General features: G+C 52.2%; 9 protein-coding genes across 9 annotated transcripts; 3 read left to right on the top strand and 6 right to left on the bottom strand.

The window, feature by feature from the left end:
* Positions 1–642: 642 nt before the first annotated feature.
* On the bottom strand, positions 643–2,140 carry EPUS_02456 (uncharacterized protein; the record flags this gene model as incomplete). The annotated part of the gene is made up of 4 exons (XM_007805457.1): positions 643–812; positions 870–1,251; positions 1,456–2,013; positions 2,066–2,140. 4 exons carry the CDS (start codon positions 2,138–2,140, stop codon positions 643–645), a joined length of 1,185 nt encoding a protein of 394 aa, XP_007803648.1.
* Positions 2,141–2,669: 529 nt separating this feature from the next.
* EPUS_02457 (uncharacterized protein) lies at positions 2,670–4,333 on the bottom strand (the record flags this gene model as incomplete). The annotated part of the gene is made up of 3 exons (XM_007805458.1): positions 2,670–3,347; positions 3,405–3,647; positions 3,701–4,333. The coding sequence occupies 3 exons, from the start codon at positions 4,331–4,333 to the stop codon at positions 2,670–2,672; spliced, it is 1,554 nt and encodes a 517-aa protein (XP_007803649.1).
* A 319-nt stretch (positions 4,334–4,652) lies between these two features.
* Positions 4,653–9,763, bottom strand: EPUS_02458 (uncharacterized protein; the record flags this gene model as incomplete). The annotated part of the gene is made up of 7 exons (XM_007805459.1): positions 4,653–4,750; positions 4,800–7,496; positions 7,559–7,777; positions 7,832–7,906; positions 8,003–8,094; positions 8,470–9,237; positions 9,288–9,763. The coding sequence occupies 7 exons, from the start codon at positions 9,761–9,763 to the stop codon at positions 4,653–4,655; spliced, it is 4,425 nt and encodes a 1,474-aa protein (XP_007803650.1).
* Positions 9,764–10,585: 822 nt separating this feature from the next.
* On the bottom strand, positions 10,586–14,242 carry EPUS_02459 (uncharacterized protein; the record flags this gene model as incomplete). The annotated part of the gene is made up of 3 exons (XM_007805460.1): positions 10,586–11,120; positions 11,171–13,361; positions 13,414–14,242. The coding sequence occupies 3 exons, from the start codon at positions 14,240–14,242 to the stop codon at positions 10,586–10,588; spliced, it is 3,555 nt and encodes a 1,184-aa protein (XP_007803651.1).
* A 1,600-nt stretch (positions 14,243–15,842) lies between these two features.
* On the top strand, positions 15,843–16,820 carry EPUS_02460 (uncharacterized protein; the record flags this gene model as incomplete). Its single annotated transcript, XM_007805461.1, has 2 exons — positions 15,843–15,903; positions 15,955–16,820. 2 exons carry the CDS (start codon positions 15,843–15,845, stop codon positions 16,818–16,820), a joined length of 927 nt encoding a protein of 308 aa, XP_007803652.1.
* A 488-nt stretch (positions 16,821–17,308) lies between these two features.
* EPUS_02461 (uncharacterized protein) lies at positions 17,309–18,226 on the top strand (the record flags this gene model as incomplete). Its single annotated transcript, XM_007805462.1, has 3 exons — positions 17,309–17,501; positions 17,553–18,100; positions 18,161–18,226. The coding sequence occupies 3 exons, from the start codon at positions 17,309–17,311 to the stop codon at positions 18,224–18,226; spliced, it is 807 nt and encodes a 268-aa protein (XP_007803653.1).
* Positions 18,227–19,047: 821 nt separating this feature from the next.
* Positions 19,048–20,430, top strand: EPUS_02462 (uncharacterized protein; the record flags this gene model as incomplete). Its single annotated transcript, XM_007805463.1, has 1 exon — positions 19,048–20,430. One exon carries the CDS (start codon positions 19,048–19,050, stop codon positions 20,428–20,430), a length of 1,383 nt encoding a protein of 460 aa, XP_007803654.1.
* Positions 20,431–20,983: 553 nt separating this feature from the next.
* EPUS_02463 (uncharacterized protein) lies at positions 20,984–22,162 on the bottom strand (the record flags this gene model as incomplete). Its single annotated transcript, XM_007805464.1, has 1 exon — positions 20,984–22,162. The coding sequence occupies one exon, from the start codon at positions 22,160–22,162 to the stop codon at positions 20,984–20,986; it is 1,179 nt and encodes a 392-aa protein (XP_007803655.1).
* Positions 22,163–22,463: 301 nt separating this feature from the next.
* Positions 22,464–26,484, bottom strand: EPUS_02464 (uncharacterized protein; the record flags this gene model as incomplete). Its single annotated transcript, XM_007805465.1, has 2 exons — positions 22,464–26,161; positions 26,217–26,484. The coding sequence occupies 2 exons, from the start codon at positions 26,482–26,484 to the stop codon at positions 22,464–22,466; spliced, it is 3,966 nt and encodes a 1,321-aa protein (XP_007803656.1).
* Between the last annotated feature and the right edge of the window lie 203 nt (positions 26,485–26,687).

Raw genomic sequence — 26,687 nt, forward strand, 5'->3', positions numbered from 1 at the left:
GGTGGGGAGGAGGATGACAGGGGGAAGGTGGAAGGGTTTTTGGAGCCCTTTGGGCGGTTTCTGTACGGTGAGGGTGAGGATGAGGGTGATGGAGAGGGGGCCGGGACCGGGACCGGGTGGGGAACCAAAGGGGAGAGGGAGGTCAGGGAGTTTGGCGCGGATGGGCTGGTGAGGGTGGTGCGCGAGGAGGGGGAGGGGTGGGAGCAGCCGATGCGCGTCTGGGAGTGCATGTTGCGTGCGCAGTTGTAGCGGCTTGTTAAAGTTATGGCTCTTGCGCATGGGTATTATGGAGTCCGGAGTCCGAAAACTCGGGGGATAGAGGGAGGTCCGGTCTCATGTGGCAGGGAAGTCGAGGTTGAGGCCAGCCTGCTGCGCTCGACAGTGCGAGAGCCTCCAGTTTTCGCCTGGCGCGGGTATCATGGATAACACGGGGCACAGTTCTGTGAGAAGGACATCACAAGACGACAAGGTGGATATCGTGCATCTCCAGATCTTCATTATCATTGGTGTGGGTAAGCTGCTTCTGATGAAGCACTCAGCACGATCTCCTGGCTGGTTCACCTGGACAAGCTTCTTTGAGATGGGAAGACAGCTAGGAACTGGCCGATACTTGTGCCGGTGTGAGAATCGAATCATGCCAGCTCAAGCCTTTGCAGCACCGGCTTTGATGAGGATGATATCACCGTCCTCCACGACATAGTCCTTACCCTTGGTCATGACCTTCCCGGCTGCTTTCACCGCGGCTTCATCTCCCAGTTCGCGTAACGTCTCGTAGTTGAACACGATACATTGAATGAAGGTCTTTTCGAAGTCTGGGAGCAGCCTTTAGCTTTATAAGTGAAAAAAAGAGATGACGGGTGGTCACTGACCCGTGTGGATGACACCAGCCGCTTGCGGTGCTTTGGTTCCCTTCCTGATCGTCCATTGTCTCACTTCATCTGCTCCCGTGGTGAAAAAGCTCCCGAGATTCAACGCGGAACGCATGGTCGTGATCACTTTGGGTAAAGCGCTCTTGGTCCCGAGCTTCTTGCAGTCCTCTTCCGCCTCGGCGTCTGTTTCGAAGCGAGTAAGCCGCTCTTCGAACGAAACACTGATCGGTATGACCGGGTCGCCAGCAGCATTGGCTTTGATCCACTCCATTAGCTTGGGTAGATGCTTGTTTTTCTGTCGTATGTAGTCCTTCTCGGACAGGTTGACGAGGTAGACGACTGGTTTGGCTGTTAGCAGCATGAGTGGATTGATGATCTCGACCTGAAAGGTACAGATCAGCATGAATCAGCATCGAGAAGGAGAGTTGATATGGTGTGTGTCTCTGCTGGATCAGGGTTGGATTTCATCTCAAGACGGCCTCAACTAATATTTACGAGAGCGTTCGACGAGCTGGGATTATTTCGAGCTTTATAGCTCTTGTTCATCATCAAAGACAATACTGCATGGAAGCAAAAACGTACGTACCTCCTTCGGTGTCCAATCGCCTTTCCGGATATCCTTGCCATCTTTCAGCCATTGCAGGATTCTGTCCACGAGCGCCTCTTCTTCCTTCAGCTTTTTCATCTCCAGACTTTGTCCACCTCTTCTAGTCTGCTTAGCCAGGTTCTCCTTGGCCTTCTCCACAAACTCGATGTCCTTGATCCGCAACTCCTCGGAAATGATATCCAAGTCTCGCACGGGATTGACGTCGCCCTCAACATGTATGATCTCCGCATCATCAAAACATCGGACAACTTGAAAGATAGCATCAACTGCTCGGATGTGCGATAAGAAGGCATTGCCGAGCCCTGCACCGGTGGACGCTCCTCTTGTTAAGCCAGCAATATCGTAGACGGTTAAGTTTGCCGGCACTCTGGATTTCGGTTTGTAGTGCTCGCAGAGCCAGTCATATCGCGCGTCTGGTACGATGACTCGAGCCTCTTCTGGATCAATGGTAGCAAAGGGGAAATTGGCAGGATTGCCCAGCGAACATTTGGTGATGGCCTGGAAGAGTGTAGATTTGCCAACATTGGCCAGACCGACCTGAGATGCTGTCAGTCGTTGTTTCGTGCTTCCATCGTCTCGGGCCACAGACAATTCCACTTTTGAGGTTGTTCCCAGGCCTGCCCAGAAGGACCTTTTCCTCCTTGACCTGCTTCTTGGGCGGCATTCTTCTTTTGGCGTACGAGCGATGGGAAGTCAGACAAGGAGTTCGCGAATGGTGTAGAGGCGAGAGAAGGAGTGGGAGTTGCAGTTGAAGTGCAGGGCCAGCTGCAAGGTCTAAAGTATGTAGGAGAGCAGAAGTGAAGAGAAGGTTGATACGCAGAGGAGGCGTGTTGGCAAGCTGCGACACCGGAGTCGCCAATTGGTGCCCCCTGTTCTCAGAGCATACCAAGTACTACGTAGTAGCTACGCAGAAAGGCCTGAAGTATGAAGTTTGTTTTAGTGACCAGTAAGTTACCTAGAGCAGTTCGCCTGTAACTCTCTATTTGATGCCTCGAAAGTTCTCCGATGCAGCCTTGGCAAGATCAGCCCTATGTATCTCCCTTTGATCGAGCACTGCATTGAAAGTATCGATCAGCTTTCTTCCGCTGTCAAAGCTCCTTCTATTTCTCTTAGTGGAGCTCTATTATTGCTATTGAACACAGCACAACGCCAATTGCCGTCTGCCCTGTAACCCTGGGTTGGTCATGTTGCCTTCACACCATACCATCAACCACGTACCCACCATATCCATCTCCCCCAAACGCTCTCTCGGCATCTTGACTCCATCCATCTTTCTTCTTGAGCCAATCAACTCCTCGGCCATTGACTCCGGAACCCAGCCACTGCCGAATACAAGTGTCCCTCGGCTTCATCTGTGGACTCTCGAGGGGCACCAGTTTGTAGAAGTTCTCGTCAAGATTGGTTGGCTGACATGAGCACCTATCTTCACTGTGTGGCGGACAATGCCGATTAATATCATGCTGATAGCCAATATCGCGGAAGAACCACGCTGCCTGCTTGGGCGCAAACATCGCCACACTCAGTGTGTGGATTGGTGCATCGCCGAATCTCTCGTAGTAGAATCCTCCGTGCTTGTCAAGCCAGTCGAAGTACTTCTCATTCTCTTTGGCTCGGAAGAAGTTGAGGCTTCCGATTTCGAAGTTGGAAAAGAACTGGCAGTTGTTATACTCACCCTGCTCGTCCACAAGCCAGTCGAGGTCGGCGTCTGGGTGCACTAAGTCCGGATGCTGTTGGATGAAGTCTACTGTCTTTGCCCAAAGCGTCGGGAAAGAACGAGCATCATCGAGAATATTCATATTGAACCCGTAGACCAGGTTATTTTCGTGGAGGAAACGAAACGGGTCGTAGTTGATGTCGCAGAAGAAATGGACCTGCATTGGTGGAAGCGTCAGCTCAGGCACCTAAGGGGAGCGCCTTGAGTTGCCTACGTCTGGCTCTACTCGCCAGTAGTAATCAAAATCTCTCAACCTAGGATGCTTGTAGAAAAAACCACTATTCCACCGGCACATGTTGCGGTAGCTGAGCATCCAACCTTTGCCAACGCCAATAGTCCCCAGGTAGTCAAGACTATTCATATAACGATCTTCATCGACCCATTCGGGCGTCGACCAATGTTCGATCGGAATCAGCTCGTAGTAGACTCGTGCTGAGGTTAGGTTCGAGGTCGCAGCCTGCTGAAGGTGTCAGCGGATATATCAGGCATGGTTGTTTGCCTCGAGGGTACCTTGAATCTTTCGCTGAAGGGTTTTTCGTTGAAGAACACCCAAGAATATTGATATTTCTTGTTCCAGTGATGCTCTAGCTGGCGCATACTTTGCATGATTCCTTCGAGCTCTTCATTGCGTACTAAGCTAATGATTGCAGCCCTGGGTTTTCGCGGAGACCTCTTCCACCACCTCTCGTTCCTCGCAACAGCGTCCTCCGAGTTTTCTCTCAACCACTGTTCAGGGTCCTTTATAGGGACTCCGGCAGAGTTGTGAGGTCGAAGAACTTGAAGGGCAGTGGTAGAGTGGGATCCCGGGAACTGCGGTGTGAGCTCGCGCGTCGTAGGTAGGGGCAAGTGCCAGATGATAAAAGCCATACTGAGGCAGAGTAAGATCACAAGCCATCGTAATGGAATCGCTCTGAAGGGTGAGATTCGAAATGGGGCATCTATAGGCCACCACCACGCGGAGCGGGAACGCTGAGAAGTTGAGACATCAGCAAAGCTGGCGGCCGCTGATGACGCTACCGACACACGAGACGCCGGACTCAGGCTTCGGTCTCGCAGATGGAAGTCAGGGGAGATAAACGGATCTTCGGTGGCAGTACTGATGGTTGGGGTTGCAGAGATGTGATGGAGAATAGGTGAGGACATGACGTGGAGTAGTGATGGTGTCAGAAGAATTTACAGCCCCAAAGGCATTCATAGAAAGATCGCTTCTAAAGAAGAAGCCAGATGTGGGTTGAGATGCTGATTTGCAGCTCAGACTTAAGAATAAGCTCAATTAAGTTCGACGAAACCTCTGTGGCCCCTAGACACATTACTTACATAAATATGTTTTGTTCGTGAAGCACACGCAGATATGACAGAAAGCCGCCCTTGAAATTCTTTCCTGACCGACTCATGTTGTATCTGCCAATTGTGTTCCCGGGACGCCGTCGCTAAGGTTGACACCTTTGAATCCTTGAAAATGCTAGGAGACCATTGCGTCTGATCTCTGAATGTCTGCATCCATTACGCCGAGAAGCTGTGCATAAGGGACCATGACTCGTTGCAGGTCACGGTGTTTACCTATCAATCGATTAGCATGATCGCTGCCCCATGAACCATCCATGCTTACCCAGAACTAAAACCACGTCCCTCAACAGAACATTCCTCTCCCAGCCACAGATGGTGTCCTTGTTGTCCTGCCATGTCCTCTCATTCCCGTGCTCCTGTGGGCTGTTCTCGTCTTCCGTGATGCCTCCAAGTAGGGTTCGCAAAAGCTCCTCCACCTTTCCTCGCAATCCCTCGGCACCAAGACGTTTGACATACATGAGCAGATACAACCTGAATTCCTCTCGTGCACCCAGCATTAATGCGGCGGCTAACCGGTTCTCAAGATGAGCGATCGAAATGCCTGATTCTAAGCCCTCAAAGCCTTCACGTGAGAGCAGCATTTTGATGAGTCGCTGTAAGAAATACGCTCGACCACGTACCAACGCTTCATTGGTTGTATTCCGCTCCAAGAACGGAATGATCCCTGCAGACACATTCTGGACATCCTCCAGGGCATCTTTATGCTTATCGGCGTGCTTGATATTGCCAACGGAGGCGTCGGTGGTGTTCCAGTATTGACTGCCCACCGCCCACCACACTTCGCTGAGTCGTTGCCAGGTGTACATTTGTGGCGAGTAAGCGTAGCCTTCTCCGTTGCTCAGAGAAATAACAATCCTGCCTTCCGAGCTCAACCTTGCGTTGGTAATTGCCGGCGCACCGGTAGCATGGACAGTTAAAGAATGGACAGCAGCGTCAAGAACTGGGGCTAACGAGACCGGAGGGTGAGGAGATGACATGGTTTTCGTATTCCAGACGTAGCACATTCCAACCGCAGTTATGCAGAGAAGCCACAATCCCTTGGACTCGAGAATCACTGGTTGAGCTTCGAGCACAAGAGGATTGACCATTCGCCTGCCTGCTGGTGTCCAAATGTTCACCGATCCAGCTTCGTCAGCAACGGCCCAGAAGTCTTTGTTGCCTGTAGCCAGCAGCACCGTTTTTGGTAGGAAGTCCTGCCAGATGGGTTGTTCACGTCTGGATAAGGTAATTCTGGTGGGCTCGCGATCTTGAGGTCTGTTAGTAATTAACTGCGCAGGCGGATTCCGTGCCTCAAAAACAAGGTCGGATTTAGACTTCGCAGCCACATCGGTGGTGGAAGGAGCAGATGTCGGATTGCCAGCAGCATCTACAGCTTGCACAATCACGCTCCTGACTTTGGGGATAGCAAGTCGCAGCTGGCTGACCGAGAGCACGGGGTTCACCACAGCAGGACGAATGAACTCAGGGGTTGGCTGTCGTCCGGTGACAGAAGCTTCCGGCTGTGCAGGGAGAAGTCCATCAGGACCATTCGTGACAATTGGCGTTGCCCCATTTCTACTGGCCATAGCAATCCTCTTCTCAGCGTGCCCGTCATCGTCGGTTTCAAGCTGTGCCAACTTGCGCTTGTTCCCAAGTAGGAGCGTGGCCAGGCCACCTTTGGGTAGCCCGTCGAATGGTTTCGAAAGATCAATGACTGACTGCGGTGCATCGGCGCCTGCTGCATGGTTTCCTGCCGCAGCATTCACAAGTCTTGTCTGAGGCAAGGAAGACTCTGCCGCCCCAGTGCTCGAGACCAGCAATGGTTTAATTCTTTTCTTCCCATCCTTGGTAATCTCGACTCTCTGTTTCAGTCTTTCTAGCTTGGCTTGATTTGGGTCTGGTCTGTCCTTGGTGGCCGCTTCTCCATTGATGGTCCCGTTGACTGCATTGGGCATATTTGCAGGAAGACCGCCATCGGCCTGAGGAGCGCCATCGACTGCTGACTGGGAGGATTGAGCATCTCCCATAAGCGCCCCCATTCGACCTTCAACTCCTTTCAGCTCACCAGCTTTACTCTTTTCTTCCAACAACAAGCCATCTGGCGTTTCGATGATACCGACACCCTTTCTACCAGTTCCGTATTTTGCCAGAGAGCGCTCATTCTCTTCAACTTCTTGCGGATGGCCAAGTTCTGCCTCGTCAAAGCGAAGGGTAACTATTGATCCATCTAGAGATGTGACAAACAATGACATGCCATCAGGACTCCACGCGAGATCCGATATTGCTTTGCCTGTCATGTCCTGCGTGACGACAAGTGGCCTTGGACTTGTTGTCGTCCAAATACTAAGACATTTGTCTGCGCCACCACAGGCGATGACAGTGACATGCTGAGCTGGTTGCCCTTCTTTGCCGGGTGCCCCCACAAGGCGACGATACAGTCTTGGGGAGAAGGCACACACTTCCACTGGGGCCTCATGTCCAATCAATCCGTTGTCTCCGTCCCAAGTTCCCCGGTTGATTATAGCCACCGAGCTGACTGGTCCGTTGACGGCATTGGCAGCCGCGATGTTCTGTCCGTCAGGGCCCCAGCTACACCTGCGAAAGTACGTAGTTAACGGGGAGTTGGCGAAGGGTGCACTGATGGTGGTCTCGAGCACGAAATTATTCATCTGGTCATGAGCGCTTGAGTTGGGCCCGGGGCTGGTGAAACGGAAAATCTTCATTGTTCGATCATCACTGGTCGTCGCAAAGTATTTATTGGCAGGGTCGAAGGCCAGGCCCTTGACATGACTTTGGTGGTTAGAGAGTGTCTTGAGCTTCTCAAATGTATGACCTGACCACACCACCACCTTGGAGTCTAGCCCTACCGATACCAGTATCGAGCCATCGCAGGACCAGCCGAGGTCTTGTACATCATTGTCATGTCCTATGAGACGCCGGAAGATCCTCCAATTCTCCACGGGAGGTGGCTCATTTGAGCCTGAATATGCGCCACAAATCAGCATATTTGCGCCCAAACCTAGTATCTCCATGCTCACGTACCAAAGGCGGAGGAGTGCGAGGATTGGTTAGGATCCAGCACATAGATACAGACGATCTTGTCATCTGCTCCCGAGGCAACGTACCGCCCGGAAGGCGAGAAACGGACGGCGTGGATCGTGCCTGAATGATAGCTCATGGACGCCAACTGCTTCGGTTTGGAGTAGGAAAGGCTAGCCGTATTGTAGATCGCATCGGTCGACCATATTCGGACGTAACCATCTAGAAAGCGTCAGCGCTGCTCGCTGCTCGCTCGTACTGCTCAGAGGGTCCTACCTCCGGCAGCTGTAACAAGGCGGTTTCCATCTGGGGAGACATGGCAACTGTAGACCTCGAAGTCCTTCTTCTCACCTAGCCGAAAGGTCAGCATCAGCATGTGCATGAAGACTCAATCAGCACGTCCAGATGGCAAGGAGGCGACGCGTTTTCGAGAAGCTGGAGGCATACCTCCATGAGTTAGCCAAATGGGCTTGATTATATGCATGACTGCCGCCGCGATGGTCGAACTTCGCGCATGCTTGGAGCGTCTGTCGAAGTTTCTGTAAAGTCTTGTAGTCTGCTGTATCTGCCTAAGCTAAGATCGTCGGGAGCATTTGCGTCTACGGCTTTGCGGAGCTTGAGTCGCAACGAAGGAAGTTCTTGGATATTTGAAGCAACCCAGGATTCAGCAGCGCATTGCAGATACTCAGAAGATGTCTTCTTTGCTAGGAGGAAATCGAAGTAGGCGTGAGACCAGCTAAAGTGGCAATTACATATGTTGAGATAGATGCAGCAGAAGCCGTGTCGGACTGACAACTCTCATGCTGCTGTGGAGATGCCCCGACCACAACTCCACGCTACCTATACATAATTCTGCTATACTGAGTGGAATAGTCACACCGCGCACGTCAACCAGATGGCGCGATGGCTTTCACCTATTCGCTTTTCTTGTTATGTCAAAGCTCTCCAGCACAGATTTAGCCATCTCGTCGCTCTTCCCTTCATGTTCTTCATGCTCAGCCTCCACCACGCTTGCGCCTTGTTCACCCTTGCTATTCTCATGCCTCAACCTCTTCTGGCTCTCATTGACCTTCCCATAAACCGCCATTGCGCTTGCAATCATTCCCGACATATCGCCAACGTTTCCTGGCACAACAACCGCAGTGCCTTCGCGCGCCAGCTGGCTGAAAGCTTCCACATACTTTTCCGCAACGCTCAAGCTGACTGCCGCCTGGGCACTCTCTTTGCCTTGTTTGATCGAGTGAGCTACTGCGTCAATTCCTCTGGCCCTAGCCTGCGCCTTCACAAATATTGCTTCTGCTTCACCGGAAGCCAAGTTAATCTGCTCGCTCTTCATGGCTTCTGATGCGAGAATAACGGACTGCTTTCTCCCTTCTGCGATGTTGATAGCGCTCTGTCTTTGCCCTTCCGAGTCAAGGATTTCGGCGCGCTTTGATCTTTCCGCCGTCACTTGTCGATGCATGGCAGCAACCACGCCTTCAGGAGCATGGATGTCTCGGATCTCGTAACGCAGACATGTTACTCCCCAGTCTTGAGCAGCTTCGTTGATGGCTTGTGTGATATTTGTGTTGAGAGCGGCTCGTTCTTTGAGGACGTGGTCAAGAGTGAGCTGGCCGATTTCCGAGCGCATGGTAGTTTGGGCCAGTTGGGAGATAGCATACTCGGCGTCTTCGACTCCGTAGCTGTGACACCGTTGTAAGCCGGATCGAGAAAGGAGATATTCAAAGCTCACCTTGCCTTGTAGGCATCGAAAACCCTGGTGTAGAGTACGCCATCCAGCTCCAACGTGACGTTATCGGCAGTGATTGCACTCTGACTCGGTATCTCCATGGCAGACTCTTTCAAGCTTTGAACATATGCTATTCGATCTATGAATGGGATCAAGATAGCAAGCCCAGGTTTTAAGATGCGGTTGAATTTTCCCATCCGCTCCACAATCCATGCAGTCTGCTGCGGCACAAATCGGATGATAGTATTGGCAGGTAATGTAGGTCGCTGAAAGTATGCTGTTGTAGAGCCAGCAGGGCCTCCAATCGCTGGAGCAGGGAGATACCGGGATGACCCTGAGGAGAACGACCGCTTGCTCCAGATCAGCATGGGCGATACTGGTGCAGGTAGATGGTGGACATCTCTGAGAGCGCCTCGTTGGATCTGAGCACGGCTCATCCCCAAGAATGACTGCGCCAGAGGCGGTGATCTCAGCACCATAGTTCTTAACTATGATCAGACGCCAGTATTCCCAGACTGCTAGAGCTTGGTTGTGGGAATGGCGAGTTGGTGCTGTGTACATAAATTACAGTATACAATCGGTGAATGCTACAATGCAAGCCCGAGGATGCCCGGCGATTCGGCCACCCTGGTCCTACAGTATGCACTACTACATCAGTGTGAACAATTTCAAGCCAGAAAATAGCTACTTCATCATAGGAGCATATCATTACAATGCCTTTTTATTGTATTTAGTCACTCTTCTCCGTCACTGAACGGCTAGAGATTGATGCTTTTGCCTTGCAACGCCATGCAGAACGAGTAAGTACGCCGTGTCCTAGCATCCCTCTGCTGGAAGTAACAGGCATCATGCAGTGAAGAGTTGCGAATAGAGCATGCTATGCAAGCCAAGCAAGGAACATCTGTTGACTTCATCTTCAGTCGTAGAGGTCGTTGACATGTTCGCCTTGACGACTCAACAGAAATGGGTACAAGTGCCTTTCGGCATATGATGCCTTAGCCATCAATGCCCTTGCTCTGGAGGCAAGAGAGAAAAAAGTGGGACATGTGGTTGGAGGTCTATTGACGCATGCTTGTCGTGAGCCGACGGGAATCTTTGATCGAATTGAGTAGCAGACTTTTGGAGCACAACAGGCATCCCACCCTCCCTTAAACGCCCAACAATCCCTAGAAGAACATGCAAGGACAAATTCCCTGACACCTGTGCTGTCATCTTGGATGTTAGAAGCACCTTCTAAGACAAGTTTTCTTCGTTGGAAACAGCTTGCGGAAGCACGTCTCCACCAGCAAGCATGAAGTGAGTCATCTTTCAAGCTCATCCTTGAATTGAGGAGTGAGAAATTTCTCAATCATGATCCTGCTCTTCATGTTGAAAGCCCCATCTCTAATGGCAGATCGAAGCTTGTAAAACATTTGTCGTTTGTGTTGAAGGTCCGCCTCTGCAAGTTTCACAATGTCACGGGCAAGCTCTTTAGTGAGGACTCTTTGGCCGTTCAGAATAGCTCCATAATATTGACTGAGATGATTGAGGCCTCCGTCCTGGCCGGCAGCAGCATCTTCCCAGGCAACCGTGCGGAAATCATTGTACATGTCGGAGTTGAAGTTGCGGACAAGAAAATGAGACCAGAACTGATACAGCCAATCCATGTCGTCCGTAATTATGCCAGGAGAGCGCTCGGCCAAGGCCCGGTCGTGAAGCGATTGATACTTTTCAGACGTTGAGCCTTCTTGGTTCCAACTGTCTGGTGGTGTGCCGTCCTTCATCCAGAAAACGCCTCCATCAGTGTTGTCAGCTGAATTTTCGACAGATGCAGAATGGTGTGGTGAAGAATCAAGGCTATCATGTGTAGTCAGCAGGGGTCTTTAGTAAAGCATCAAAGATCTCACCCTTTGGGACTACCAGCTCCTCCACGCAGGGATGGCAGTGGATTTGCCAGCTGCGTGCCGACAGGTGTTTGATAGTCAATAGAGCCATGAGAAAATGTTCGGGCACCAGGCGAGATGAACGGAGGCGGATACTGAGGTGTCGGGTGTCGTACACAGACATGTAGCTCATTCATGCGCTCATTGCTGAACACATTTTCAATGCCAATCTCTTGTGGACTGGCAGGAGCATGTCCATTCGTAGTAGGAATGTCCGCATTGACCCGACCAGGCCCAGCGGGGTAGAAGGTCTGTGCAAGTGGTGCCGAATTTGAGGTATCTGGGACATCATCAGAATGACCATGGGTAAGCTCAGCCTGACCATTCATCAGGGAAAAGTCTTCGCTAACAGGAAGGTCAGGAATATTGCTCGGACTTGGCGTGGATGCATCTGGATTCCCAGACGGAGAGGCAGCTGCGTTGTAGCTAGGTGCTTCAGCGTACCCGTCGTAGAACGGTCCAGGAGCCCAGGTCGGACTGGTCATTTGAGACATGGAAGGAAAGGTTGAATTGAATTGGGGGGGCGATTGAGGTTCTTGCAATGGCGGTGGTCCTTCATTCCGAGCATGTGCTTGTCGTTGGTCCATCTCCAAGACCCAGTGTTCCCATTTTTCTGGCTTCCGTAGGCGGTCGTTCCCATCGTCACCTGGTCTGAATTCGATGTTTCTGGACACCTGGCAAACATGTCGGATCAAGCCCATGTCCTCAGTCAACGACTTGATTCTGTTGAATCCAGCGATAACACTTAGAGGAACCCAGCCTTGCGAATCCATGTGCGACCTCAGATACATGTCTTTGCAGAGATTTTCGATGGAGAAGTAGTATTCAAGTTGAGCTGATACCATTGAGATTAAAGCCATCGGCTCCAATGCAGTGTTATATGGCACGGCGCTCATAATACCAGGATACAGAGTCGGATAACCGCCAATCATGCCAGGCATATCTGTTTGAATCGGTGTTAATGCTGTACTGAAATTGTTGGGCACCCCTGGATACACGCCATGAGTAGCAATAGACTGTGATCTCGAAGCACTGCGATGATTTGGCTGAGGAGGAATTCCAGCATACGGCGCTGACGATTGACGATGTCGCTCGCCCAGAGTATGTGGTTTACCACCAGAGAATGGCTGCTGTGGTAAGGGGGCAGTGAAAGCGTGGGTCTGATTGGACTGGCTGGGGGTATAGGTAGAGTGATTGCCACGTCCACGATAGCCACCACGACCTCGTCCACTCCGCTGCTCAGTTCTTTCACCGGTAAATTCGCGATCTCGCCAACTCTCCGTTTTGAAATCAAAGTCTCGTGTCCTAGGGTAATCTTTGTTGGACTCACGACGTTCGCGACGGCCAGAGGCCTCAGCCTGCCTGTCGACCTCGACATATGTGTTCCGTCGCTCTGTCCCAGCATAGCTTCGAGGGTGTGCATGACTTTCACCAGAGGCCTGTCTTGCACTATCGTATGTTCCTGCTCGGTATGACAATGAAGATTGGTGAGAGATAGATCTTGAATCTGGTCTTGATTTGGTTGATGTTGCACCTTCTTCATTCTCAATGGGGGCAGGAGCAGCGCTTGAATCCTGCGATCCACCAGCTGCTTGCTTTCTGCCTTGAAAGGTAGTTCCATCGGAGACATCGATCTGCGTCGATCGTCGGTGGTCGGGAAATGCTGCACCTACACTTGCAGCTCGGCGACCTTGCGTCGGAGCAGATGTAGCACGGCTACCAGCCAATGTCTCGTGAGCTCTGCCACGTTGTTGGTCAGAAGCCTGCTTTGGAACAGGAGGAGGGCCCATTGGTTTGGTCTTCTCGGTCTTTTCACCAATGTTGCCTTGGCCTTGAGGAACATGACCACCGCGGTTACCACCCTCACGTGAGCCTCTGATTGGTCTACCACCTCTTCTTGACATAGTCGATGGCAATGGCGTATTGAATTTTGCAGTAGGCACGTATGGAACAGGTACCCACTTTTGGTTTGGCTTCATGCCTGGGCTTTTGGGGTCTCCCTTGTCCTGTGCTTGAGATTTCTTTCTTTCGTCATGGAGTACCGTGTCGGGTGTTGGCCAAGATGACGCGTCGCCGACTGAAGGGGGTGCGGTCGAGAACTCCGTATTTTCCTTGTCTGGCTCGCTTGCTCTTCCTGGACGAGCTAGTCTCTTACCTGTATGTCATGTTAGCAGGCAATGCTTAACAGCGAAGGACTGGACACTTACCGTCATCTCGAGCTTTTGGATCATCCAACTGCTTCTTTTTGGAATTGCCATCACCTTTTTCGGTAAGCTTTGCTGAGGACTTTCTCTTGGTCTCATCATCATCTCCCTGGGCTTCCACATGCCGAGTGGGCTGGCTTTGTGGTTTTGGTTTGTTTGGAGCAGCAGATACGGTAGAGGAGCGTAACGCAGCATCCGCTTTTGCCTTTGCGGCCTGGGCTTCTTTTCGCTGCTGCCAAATATTTACAACAGGAATTGGTGCTGCTTTTAATTCTTTCTCGGCTTTCGGCGCTGAAACATTGACCCAATCATCGTCTGCATTGTGTGCTTTCCCATTGTCTGCCATCTGCGCTGGTCTTTCTACCAAAGCTGAGTTTTGTGACTGTTTGTCCCAGGATTCAGAAGAACCGTTTTGGGTTGAGGAGATTTCATCTTCCCGCGGTAACGTTGCGACAGAAGCAACTAGGCTCGGAGAGGTGCTTTCTGAGACCTGTTTGGAGCCAGAAAGTGACGAAGATGTTTGCTTGGTATTAGAAGTAGAGCTGTTGTCCAAGGTGGATTTGGTTGTAGAACCGATTTTCCCATCATCATGAATCATCTTTGAGATAGGCCCATTCGAAATCTCGTTGTCCTTCACAATATCAGCTGTAACATTGAGTGAATCTAGTTTCTCCGGCTCAGGAATGGATGACGTCCTCTCTGTTGATGACATATCTGGGTTGTTCACAGAAGGTTCTGCTTGAGATTGTGCAGTAGAGACAGCCGGAGCCAAACCCTTCGCTGCTTGTGCATAAGAGAATGCTGGTAGTGCTGGACTAGTTGTTGCTGCCATTTTGTTGGAAGATGTCGTCGTATTATTATCTGATTTAATAGGATCGTCTTCCGTCTTCCGTCTTCCGGAGAGTCAGAGACTCTTTGCTGCTTCTGCCTTTACTCCCACAGTGTGCAGATCAAATGGCCAGACTGGGCCACACCCTCACGACCAACCCGCCCACTCCGGTCTCAGGCACAGCGAGTGCAGTGAAAAATTTGTGTAGTAGACAGAGGATAGGTAATGCAGCTTGTTTCAGCCAAGTGGCCTTCGAGGATGATTCCTTTCAACTTGGCTCAGCGGTTCCACAAACGAATAGCAGTACCCAGAGAGCTCTTCTGGTTGCCGTCACTAGCTTTAACTCTTTGATCCAGAGAACGTGAGGATCAAGTGCCAGTCTTGCCTAACAGTGAGGCTGTTCTAGAGATAATGACCCTACCAGGTATCGTGAAACGTAGATCGGTTCGAGTGACGGACAAGTGAGAGGTATTGAAGGATAGACTGTGAATGGGTGAGCTCTGCAAGTATTCCACACAGGTAGTTCAGGTGCGGGGCATTAGTTCAGTTGTGTTCTTGTTGTATCATGCAGCTCTTCGAATATTGTGACAGAGCGGATCAAGAGGAGCCTTGACAAGACACTGCGACTGTGCAAATAAATCAAGGCTGCTGGGCTCGGCCACGTTGAATAGGTAGACAGTCAGCGGCCGATCCCGCTGAGCAGGAAATATGTGCCACCTAAAAATAAGGGGATGTAGCTGCACAAAATGTACAGGCACAAGCGGGAAGAGGAGGCGGATAGGGACTCGACTCGAACGATGGGTGAATGGGCGCTTGAAAGTCGCTGGGAGTGTGCGGTGGAGCAGCAGCTGAAAGGCGGACTAAAAAAGAAAATGGCAGAGAGTCAGTGCCCTGCAGTGCCTGCCGAAGCTGCCAAGCGAAAACTTGAACCTGGGCATCCCTCTTCACCTGAAGCCGATCAATTCCTTCGGGCAAGGCGGCAGTCCACAAACAAAACACTTTTAGGAATTGTTAAGCTTCTCCGGTCACTTTTGTACCACTCGAACGCAACGCTCTAAAACACTGAGAACACGCAAAACACTTGTATTCTTTGCACCGACTGTGGCCGCGTTGGATTCTTGCTAAATCCTCTCTCCTTAAGAAATGGACAATTAGGTGCACCATGCGAAGGCATGACTAACGGTGATCTTGAGGTCCCACAGGTTCCAGCATCCTATTGATGGGAGGTGTTTGCGGCATTTTCCCTCCTCGCTTCGTAGACGACACCACTACAACTGTTTACTCCACAATTGGATGTTTATGATTGCCATCACCTGCATAAAGTATTACAGAATGGAAGGTCGAGGCTGTTTCTTAACCTTCACCACGGGAGCACGGTCCATTTTGCAGGTCAAGGTTCAATGTATATATTTAGTAGTCAAAATGACAAGTGAAGTCATCTATATATGATGTAATTTGTGGTTTCATATGCAACCTTCCCATAAGATCACCTTCCAGCACATATCATTGTGGGTTCAAAATTCCAACGTCAAGACATTTCTTTCAATATTATCATCTTCGATTACCTTCCCCCAAGTAACGCCGTCCAGATTCCTCACCCAGCATGGAGACGATTAAGAACGACGTCAAAACCACGACAGGGTCAGACTCACATTTCGAGCCAGGTAAGAATATAGTTTGTTCTTCTCTATGGGTGTCATAACGGTTATATCCAGGTCACAAAGTCCCCATTCAACACCAAGACCCACCCGGATTGCAATCTGACCTGGGCCCAAAGCCTGTCTCGTCCAAATTGCCTTCTGAAGATGGCGGTTATCAGCATTACAAAGCAGCTGGTAAGTTGGAGGGTAAAAAGGCGATCATCACTGGCGGAGACTCTGGAATTGGTCGTGCTATCGCTATTCTGTTTGCCATGGAGGGTGCCGATAGCCTGATTGTCTACCTGCCACAGGAGGAGAGCGATGCCCTGGAGACGCAGAAGCAGGTTGAGCAATGGGGTAAGAAGTGCAGTCTGCTGGCCATGGACATCACCAGCAAGGAGAACTGCCAGAAGGTCATCAACACTGCTCTTTCTCAGTTGGGAGGCATCAATACCTTGGTCAACAATGCCGCCTTTCAGATGATGCAAAAGAGTATTCACGACATCACCGACGAACAGTGGCACAAGACTTTCGACACTAATATTCACCCGTTCTACTACCTTTCAAAGATGGCGCTGCCTCATATGAAGTCTGGGGACACGATCATCAACAATGCATCAATCAACGCTTACATTGGTCGTCCCGACCTGCTTGACTACACAACCACCAAGGGGGCCATTGTGGCATTCACCCGGGGTCTTTCGAACCAGTTCTGCAGCAAGGGTATTAGAGTCAACGCTGTCTGCCCCGGACCTGTTTGGACGCCACTGATTGCAGCAACCATGGATGACGAGGCACAGGACTCGTTCACCTCTCCAATGGGCAGACCGGGTCAACCGAGTGAGATTGCGACCTGCTTCGTCTTCTTGGCGAGTCAGGATAGCAGCTTCATATCTGGCCAATGCTTGCATCCAAATGGAGGTACTGTCGTGAATGGATAGACTTGATGATAGCTTCGTCAGACGAGGCGATGAGAGGAGGGCGATGATGGACAACAATACAGATATGATGGCTGGATGGTTAGTGAAAGTGAGACTTCAAGGCTGTGGCGTCAAGTGGGCTTCTCAAGGGTGTGGAGATTTGGCTGGAGGCCTTGATCGCTAGTCGAGGGTGGCAAGATAGGGCGCGAGCGCTGTGACGAGTTGCTAGTCAATACACTGAAATATCCAGGGAATCTTGAGAGGTCCTTGATCCAGCTGTGTGCATTTTGTTTCCGGCTGCCAGTGGGGAGATTGGATGACACATTACAGTTTCCCAGTCGCAGTCTCCCAGTTGCAGCTTCCCGCCCTGCTCTTCTCGATCCTTCTGCAATTAACAACTTCAACCACATTCAAGCCGACGAACATTCGTGATCATTACTCCGCCGTGGCGCAGGCCATTAGTGCCTAATTCTTTGAGCCCTTTTACTTGATCAGCAGTCGTATGAGAAATGGGCAACAATGCCATCTCCCTCAAATCTAGGTTTCAGAATGCTAAAGGTGCTCGAGCAAAAGCGGACTTGGGCTCACATCCCAAAACTGCCTCAACCCACAACCTGCCAGCGAACCGTGTAGAGAAGTTGACCTCCGGTGTGAGGAAGCGCAGAAGTCACAACGAAATCACGTTGACAGACCGCTTCAAGGGTAAGTCAGCTAAAGCTAACAGTAGCACTGCATCTCACCAGCGTCGCACAGACTCCATTGATACCTATCGCACTGAACTCGGCTCGGAGACGGATCGTCTGCTTGCACAGACCGAACATGATCTCGACCAGCAGCTGGCGGAGATTACTCAAGAGTTTGGTGGGCAGCTCAGGCTTGTGGCAGATTTTGAGAGCAAGATCTTCAGCCCGATCTCCGAGGAGAGGCTCGAGATCGTTGTTGGCTCGGCTGAAGAAGGTGGTCAGACTTCGGTACAGTATGCCACTTTGGCCGACCGGATGCGAGACCTTGAGAGGGTCCTTTCAGCGGAAGCAGCTCAGCTCGAGAGCTTGTGGAAAGAATGGTATGCTACGAATTTGGAGTTGGTGCGTCTAGCAGTCGAAGTCCTCGGGCCTGTTGGAGTCAAAGCGTCTCGCAACCAGGATGACAAGAGCCTTACAGCACAAGTCACTGCCGCTATCGACGAGAACAGAGGACACGAGGCCAGGCACACGGAATACCAAAAAAAAGCCGCTGAGATGGAACGGTCCATTCGTGCGACTGCTAGAGAAGCGATCAATCATCTGACCGAGCAAGAAAAGGTGCGATAGTTGCTCAGTTATTCCCATGCCTCACACAGCTAACACGGCGTGCCAACCTAGGAATGGAGGATTACCGAGAAGAAGAAGATTCAGAAGATCAAGCAAATCATAATGGAGGCAGACTGATCTTTTTGTCGAGCGGCTGTTGTGATGAATCTTTCAGCATACCAACTATGAGCATACACTTTCAGATATAGCCAGCGTGGTACACCGAAGTTCCATATGCTGTGCTCGAATGTCGGTCTGTTCTGTTCTATTCATAGGAGTGTCTACGTCGGCCGCAGAGAGCGGATGCCAGACTACCTGACTTGGAAGGCCCTGATACTTATGCATGAAATCTCTTCTGTAACTTACGGCGCGCGGCTGGCGCAGGGCGGAGCTCATTCCGCCGCCGTGGATAGCCGAGAAGTGCTGCGACGTAGCATGTAAACAACACCGCTTCGACTACACTGGACTGGCAATTGACAGCATTGTTGCTCCGTTATCGGTGGATCCCTCGTGTCAGAGATCCTGATATTGAACCTTCCCTGGCGCATCTCAGGATATCCACCCTTATCACTGGTCGCAGGTCTCCACTCTTCTCATCCCTTGAAGGGCGCGCATACTTGGCTACAGTGTTGCGGCCCTCCAAGGATAACACGGCATCTCAGAAGCGTACAATGACATCCCCTGAAGCTATCTTTGTCTTTCTGGTCCGGAATATCAAGAGGCTAAGATCTGCTGGCTTCATTCTGACGTGACATCCACGCTGTAGGAGTCATGTGATAGTCCAGAGGTCTTGTTGGGTACATAGGCATAAGAAGCCAGTTGCTACCTCCACTCTCTCCTTTTCTTCTGATCCTCACTTCTCTCGTCGCCATTGCCGTCTTGCATATCCATATCTTTCTTTGGGCCATAACGTCTAACTCTCCTACTCTGCCCACCTCCTCCTCCACTCCACCGCAGCCATGTCTATGACCCGGTCCACCTCGAACACAACCATCTTCCCTCCAACACCAGACCGCTCCCAATCTGCTACGCCCACCTCGGTTGCCTCCAAAGTCAGCGAACCAGCGCCCAACCACACTCACACCACTCCTCCCTGCAACACCAACTCCTTCCTCGCCTCCAAGCTGACGATTACCCATGCAACAAACCCTCTCCCCGTCCCGCTGCCCAACTCCCCCGAAATGTGGTCGCAAAAATGCCATACCGACCATATGCTCACCTGCAGCTGGAGCGCCCTAACCGGCTGGTCCGACCCGGCAATCGTACCTTTTGCCCCACTAACCCTCTCTCCCATGTCCTCAGTCCTCCACTATGCCACCGAGTGCTTCGAAGGCATGAAAGCCTACCGCAGCAGCCACGATGGAAGACTACGGCTCTTCCGCCCGCAGCGAAACTGTGAGAGGATGTTGAAGTCGGCCACGCGGGTAGCGTTACCGGGCTTCGAGCCGGCCGAGTTGAGGGGGTGCATCGAAAAGTTCGTTGCCCTGGAAGGGCCGAGATGGCTGCCTCGAACCGAGCGCGATGGGGAGGCAGAACCCGCGAGCGGGAGTTATCTATACCTCCGCCCCACGATGATCGGCACAGGCGACGCACTGGGCGTGCAGAGACCGACAGGGGCACTGTTCTTCCTCGTCGCGGTCTGCTTCCCGCCGCTGGACGAGCCGCAGAAAGCAGTGCTACCGCCGCAAGCAGCGACCCACACCGCCAGCCTACCACCACCGCTCGCACCTCTCGCGGGCGTCGTCTCCACCCCTCCGCCCAAAACCGACCTCGGAGTGAGCGAGGCGGGGATGCGCCTCCTCGCCTCGTCCACCGACTCATTCGGCAACGCCAAGGTCGGCGCCAACTACGGTCCCAGCCTGGTGGCGCAGGGCGAGGCGCGCGCCCAGGGCTACCATCAGATCCTCTGGCTGTTTGGAGCCGAAGGCTACGTCACCGAGGCCGGCGGGTCGAATTTCATGGTCATCTGGCGGACGAAACGCAAGGATGGCGGCGCCGGCCGCTTGCAGCTGGTCACGGCGCCGCTGGGGGACGGCGTCATCCTCGACGGCGTGACGAGGGCGAGCGTGTTGGAGTTGGTGAGGGAGCGCTGGGCGACGACTGTGCGTCCTTCTCGGGCGGGAGAGGCGGGGTGGAGGAGCGCGGGGCAGGGCGAGGGGACGGTGGAGGTGGAGATGGAGATGGAAATGGAGGTTGTTGAACGCCGCTTCACCATGGCGGAGATCGTCGAGGCGAGCGAGGAGGGCAGGGGCTGCTCGAGGCGTTCGGCTGCGGGACCGCTTTCTTTATCGCGCCGGTGGCGGAGATCCGATTTCGAGGGTTGGATATTGAGCTGCCGTTGAAGAGGGGCGTGCCGGCTAGCTATGCCATGACGATCAAGCGGTGGCTGAGGGAGATTATGTTCGGGGTTGTGCAACATGAGTGGGGGGTTGTGTTGGAGGAGGACGAGGAGGAGCAGGAATGATCATCTTGAATTTTTGGTGAGCGGGGGGGCGGGAGCGGAGGAAGTTCTTGTTGTGGCAGGTAGAGATGGTTGAGCTATATGGGGGCGTTCGGATGTATGTATGTACATAGTAATCGGTGTTTCTTGAGAGGGAATAGAGACGGGAAAAGTCAATCGGACTGTTACGAGTGGGCTCCTGTTCCGGAATATTGTGCCATGTTCAGTTCAACAGTAGAACCGACGCAGAGATGCGATGTCAACTGTAGCCAGCAGATGCTCTAACGCGGGTATCAACAGCTAGCTGATATCTCCCAACCATCTGCTCCGCCTCTCAGAAAATCCCACACAGAACCTCTCGTCTCTAAAGATGCACCCCCTTCGCCCTGATCATGCTCTCCCTGAACTCAAGCCAACACACTCACCAGACACTGCCGATACCCCAACCCACTCGCTCATTTATCCGGCTTGACCCCAGTTCTCCCCGTATTGATGCCCGTGGTACCAGCAACGCTCTTCTTGGTCGGCATCTTGCCGATCTTCCAACCCCAGCTGCGCAGGGTCTTGACCACCTTGGGCGTGATCGCCGCCGTCAAGGGAACCCGGATGAAGATGAAGGATTTGTGGATGGCGTAGGCGAGGGCGAGCTTGGTCCAGAAGCCTGCAGCAGACACAAAAATATTCAGGTCAGCCTCACTTGAAATGCCGCGGCATAATGGATTTTTCCTGGAAGATTGAAAACCCCTCGAGGAAGAAAGGGAAAAGGACGACATACTCGCATTGTCCCCCCGATTAGCCTTCTCCGCCTCCCCGATGCCATGGTCATCCACCACGGGCGTCGTGTCCTCTTCTTCTAGCAACCTTTTCCCCGTCGTCTCTCTACCCTCCACCACCTCCTCCTCCAGCGGCACTTTCCGCCTAACGTACTCCGCCCCCTCATCCACCTTCTCCTGGCCTTCCTTCCCCATCGGCCATTTCACAATGCTCTTCACATACGACATGATGGCGTGTTCCCAGCGCCCGATGCGCTCGGTGCCGAGGTACGAGACGGCGAGGTAGCAGAAGGGGAGGTCGAGAGCGGTCAGGGCGAGATACACGCCCAGCGCTGCATAGCCATACTCGCGCGAGAGTTTGCGCATGCGTTGGGAGAGGGTGAGGGTTTCTTCGGAGGAGGAAGGAGATGCGCCGCTGGTTTGAGACGAGTAGAAGCGGCGGGTGGGTTTGGTGAAGCGGGGAGATGAGAAAGGAGTGCGCGGGTAGTGTCTGTTGATACTTGGAAGTCTGGAGGAATTGTTTTGAGATCTGCACAGACATTGTTGTTGGTTTGCGGACCTGTTGGAGCTGATGTGTCGGACTGCTCGTGCAGTTCGGAGAGGTCGGAACTGGAAGATCTGACGAAGAGCGCGCTGTTGAAGGAGGCGCATAGACTCCATGTCTACCGTGCGGTTTGTGCCGCGACCGGATCGACCTAGAGGCACGGGAGAGAGCAGGACGAGCTGAGAGGGAAGGTGACGAAGCTGCAAGCAAAAAGTCGATGGGCGATGGGCGATGGGCGATGGGCGATGGGCGATGGGCGCTGGCCGGGGGAAATTTGGAGTTGGTTCAGCCACAGCTTGACGTCGGGCAGCTGTCATGCATCTGTATGCATCAGGCTACCAGTACGCCACACCGTACCAATACCGTAACTAAGTGGCGCATATGTGAATTAGGGGCTGGGTTGGCGGACAGGGGTAACAGTCATCCGATCTGATGTTTCTTCATTACCCGAATAACTACTCCGTAGAGCTTACAAGCCCGATCAGCGTGCTACAGGCCGCAAGGACCTTTAAAAAGCTACCAACTGCCTTCATGCTAACATAATGCTCCAACACGTAGTTGAATCCTCTCGCACCGCTGGACATGTCTCTCCCAGTCTCACATGCCCAGACCACTCTATCACCGCCTCCTTCCGGTTGGTGATGCCGCCTTCAGCGCACCGGCAACACGCTTAGCCCGGGCAGATGAGACTGATGGCTTGGAATGCTCCTTGGAATGCTCAATGGACACGTCCACCATGTCCTCATCGGAGCTGATTACATTATTCCAATCGGCCGGTGTTGCCTTGCGTGCCGAAGCCCTGTTGGCAGCACCCGAATCCACCGGCTTTGGTGTTGGACGAACGGGATCTGGTACCCCTAGCCTAGACTTCTCAATTGGCTTGTGCTGGCGAGGTGTGCGAGCCTTTGGAACGAAATGATCCTTGTTTGGCTCATCATCATCATCTTCCTCCTCCTCCTCTGAGCCTGACCATGTCTCGTCTTCCAAGTCGTTGCTATCACCTCTTGCCCAATGCATAGCCGCCAGCTTGGCTTTGCGATTCTTCTCCGCTTCCAACGCCCCAGAAGACCGTGGCTGTGCCTTTCCATTTCGCGGAGTATTCACTGACGACACAGAGATCAGTGGAGACGCCGACGGTCCTTTTGTGGACTTCGAACGCTGAATTCCAGTTAGCTGAATAGCCGTGCGATTCTGGGATTCCACATTGATAGTGCTATCAACTGTTATAGTCGAGCTAACAATCTCATGTCCAGCTGAGTTCTTTTTGTTCAAGTCTGCCGGAGATTCAATACCATCCTTTCTCTTTGAGACGGTCTTTTGAGAAGTAGTCGGGGCTTGATCAAGACCTACAACCACATCGGTTTGCTCCAGTGAAGGTTCGACGTCGGCGTTGATTGGAGAAGAGGCGTCAGTACCACCGCTATCTGCAGCAGTGGAGCTGTTGCTTTGTGATTGCGTTCCGTTGTCATATGAATCTGGCCCCTCAAGGTGACGTGAATCTCGCCTCTTGTGCGGACCAACTACCTCTGCAAATCCTTCGCCATCGGAAGACTCTTCATAGGCGACGTTCTGAGTTCGAGTTCTTCGAGCTGGCACTGAATGCACCTCCGGAGCCGATTTCTGTCGGTCTTTACGAACCCTGGGTCCAGTAAAGTCGTCATCCTCGTCATCGCGCTCAATGTGAACCTTCTTGACTCGTAGCCGAGTATCTGCCGCACCCGATTCCGCATTTAGCGCTCTCAAATCCGAGGAAATAACAGGCGTCTCATCTTCTTCAACGCCATTCAGAGCTCGTTGTGCGATGAGAGCCATCTTGTTGAGCTCTCCAAGTTTGCTCTTGTCAATGTTCAGCTTAACCACCAAAGACTTCCGCTGCTTCTTCTTTCTTGCACTCATGTCCTTGACCTTCTTGTGAGCTTTGTATGGCTCATCCCCAGCCTCAGCACCAGATCTCTTGCGTTTCCTTTGCACCATTTCGATCTCGGCTGGCTCTTCGGGCTGTACTGCGGGCTCGTACCCTAGAGGTGCTGGCTCTTTTAGTACTGCATGTTCGTCCGACTGTGGGACTTGCTGCTCAAACTCAGGATCAGGATAATCAAAGGTGATGGCCTCGGTCGCATCATAAGCGTGTTCAGCATCCCGAATGATGCCTCCAGCCGGGATGACATGTTGCGGTTGCGGTGGGCCCTGACGATACGATTCGAAGACCTCTCCCACGCCGGCTTCTTCAGGATTCTCGTTGTAGCGGTCCTCTTCCTCTTGAGATTCGCCATCCGTGGTCGCTTCCCCTGCCCCATTCTCCAGGTTAGGATCAATTGGTATGCCTTCCTGGCGAGCCAGGCGAAGGAGACCGTTCTCAACCGCGCTATTTTCTGGCCTTGTCGTGTCCGCATCCTCGACATAATGGTCACCAAGCTCGTCAGGCTTGGCTTTGGCCTTTTCGGCTGCCTGTTTCCTCCTTTGGAGCCTTCTGGTGTCCTTGGTGCCATCGTCGCCAACTTTCTGTAACCAGCTAATGTTCGATTGGCTGTAATCGACCAGGCTTTCCACACTTCGTGGATCTGCAACCTTTTTCGTATCATGGCCAAGCATTATCCTCGGAGGCTCGATCATCTTCCAGCCCGGCTTCTCCCTACACCGTCTGCAGATGCAGAAATTGCGACACCGAGGACATTTCCAGTCCTTCTCAGCCAGAATCTCCTGCGGTTTCATGTCAAATGCTCGAGCCAGTGTGCCATAGCAAAAGCTGGCATCACATTGCGAGCATTCGATCTGCTTCCATTTCGGCTCCCACGTAGTGTGGAAATGGCACACTTTGTGTTCTCTTTTGAACTTCTCCGACTGTCGAGGCTTCCGCTTTTTCTTCTGCACAATGCCCTCTCCATTGACCACAACCTCATCACTCACATTCCCGTCATCCACAGGCGCAACCGGTCTTCTTACATCTTTCCAGGGTCGCTTCTTCAGCTCTAACTGACAGATCTCAGCCAACGATCGTTTCCCATACCTTTCCAGCTCAACCTTGAGCGATTTAGGCGACTTTTCTGTCACTTGACCTTCAGCCTGGATGATCTGGCGTCGCCATTGCTCGTGTTTCTGGGTCAGATCTCCCCAGGAGAACTGCTCGACCCATTTTAGCTTCGAGATGCACAGGCATGACCGGCCCATTGCATAGCACTCCATGCAGATATCGTAAGTATCTTCATCCCCATTAGGCAGCTCGCCGATGCAAGACGGACAGGTCAGAAAGCGGTTGAAAATGTTGCATCGGCAATAAGAGCAGGTGATGTTGCTATCGTATGTGATGAATTCGAGCTTCCTCTCCTCTTGACCGGGCGCGAAACTCTCGGAGATTAGGATCTGTGTGTAGAGTGTATGAAGTCGTCGAAAGTCTTTCTGTAGCTGGCGAACTTTCGCAGGGGGTTTGTTGGAGGCCTTTTGCTTCAGATTCGCAGCTGCTGTGAGAAGCTTCGAGTATTTGACGAGCGTGTAATAGATGATTGCTTTGTTCTTATACTGCTCGTCTCGACAGACCATCCTCGCCCGTGGTAGGGCTTCTTCCAGCGCCATTTCTAAGGTTTCTACAGTTGTCCTGTTCCACGCAGCTTTCATTGTCCGCGTGCCCCGATTCCATACTTGATGAGGAGCAAGTGGAGGGATAAGTATAAAGTCACCAACCCGCTGCTCCACCACCCACGTCTTGAAAGGGGCAGCTTTCCACGCGTTGATCTGTGCAAAATGGTTCTCGACTTCAATGTCGTGGCCAAGTGCAGAGAGCCAATATTCAGAAACAACGTGCCGGTCCTTCGTCTCGGTCATGAACCAGATGGAGGAGCCTGGCTTGGTTGGCTTGCCGTCTTCGACAGCACCTGTCGATGTCTCGACCATGATATTCTGCCCCAAGCTAGCGCACATCTCTCGATGTGCAGGAGTATATGTGCCCTCGTGTCCAATGTAGCACATCATGTTCTCTGCTCGCATTTCAGGCGGGAGACTGCTCATGAGATCGCCAGCCTGAGCTATGGCTCGACCTCTTCGAGTGCCTGGCCCGTTGGGGTTAGGCTCTTCCACTGCTCCAGGGCCGCCGTGTTCTCCTGTTGATTCGTTCAAATAGAAGAGCGCCGGTGGTATAAGGTGACTCAGCTTATCATGCCACAATGGAGGACAATCAATGTCCTTCAGATATATTCGCTGCCTGTCAGGGTCCTTATAGTTCTTAGAATTCCACTGATTTGTTAGAAGTGCCATGTTATTGAGGTAATGACCAATAGAAAGCGGCAAGTTTGTCTTTTTCGTCAGGTCGCGCGCATTTTCGACTGGGGCAATATAAGCGACGCCGCATACAAGCACACTAGAATAAGCAGCTCATACCTTTCTGAGAACAGTTGTCCCTCAGCCATTGTAGGGCGAATGTCCACCGATCCAGGCGCTCCTGATAGCCCTCAATCACCAGTGGCTTTCCACCAATAACGACGTGTAGCAGAATCAGCTTCTCAAAGGCCTCGATCCCTTGGTGATCTATCATGTCACAGTGTATCCTCACAACATATTCGAAGTTTGGCGTTGTTTCGACCAGGGCAGCAAGATTTAGGTCAGGCGAGATCGGCTCGAATGCCGCGCAAGGTCTCTGTGAAGGCATTTCTTCCCACTGCTCTCGAGTGCTTCGACGATTCAAGAGCGCTCTGTCTTTCTAGTTGGATATTGCAGATGCTTGAGCGCGGATGGTCTTCGGTGCATATTCGACTGGAGGAAGAAGGAGTGTGAGTGAGCAGTGACGAACACAACTATTGGCGGGGAGATGAGATAGACGATTTGAAGACACTGGACATCTAGTGAATCTGC

The sequence above is a fragment of the Endocarpon pusillum genome (genome assembly GCF_000464535.1).
Source record: "Endocarpon pusillum Z07020 unplaced genomic scaffold scaffold4345, whole genome shotgun sequence".
Classification (NCBI taxonomy): Eukaryota; Fungi; Ascomycota; class Eurotiomycetes; order Verrucariales; family Verrucariaceae; genus Endocarpon; species Endocarpon pusillum.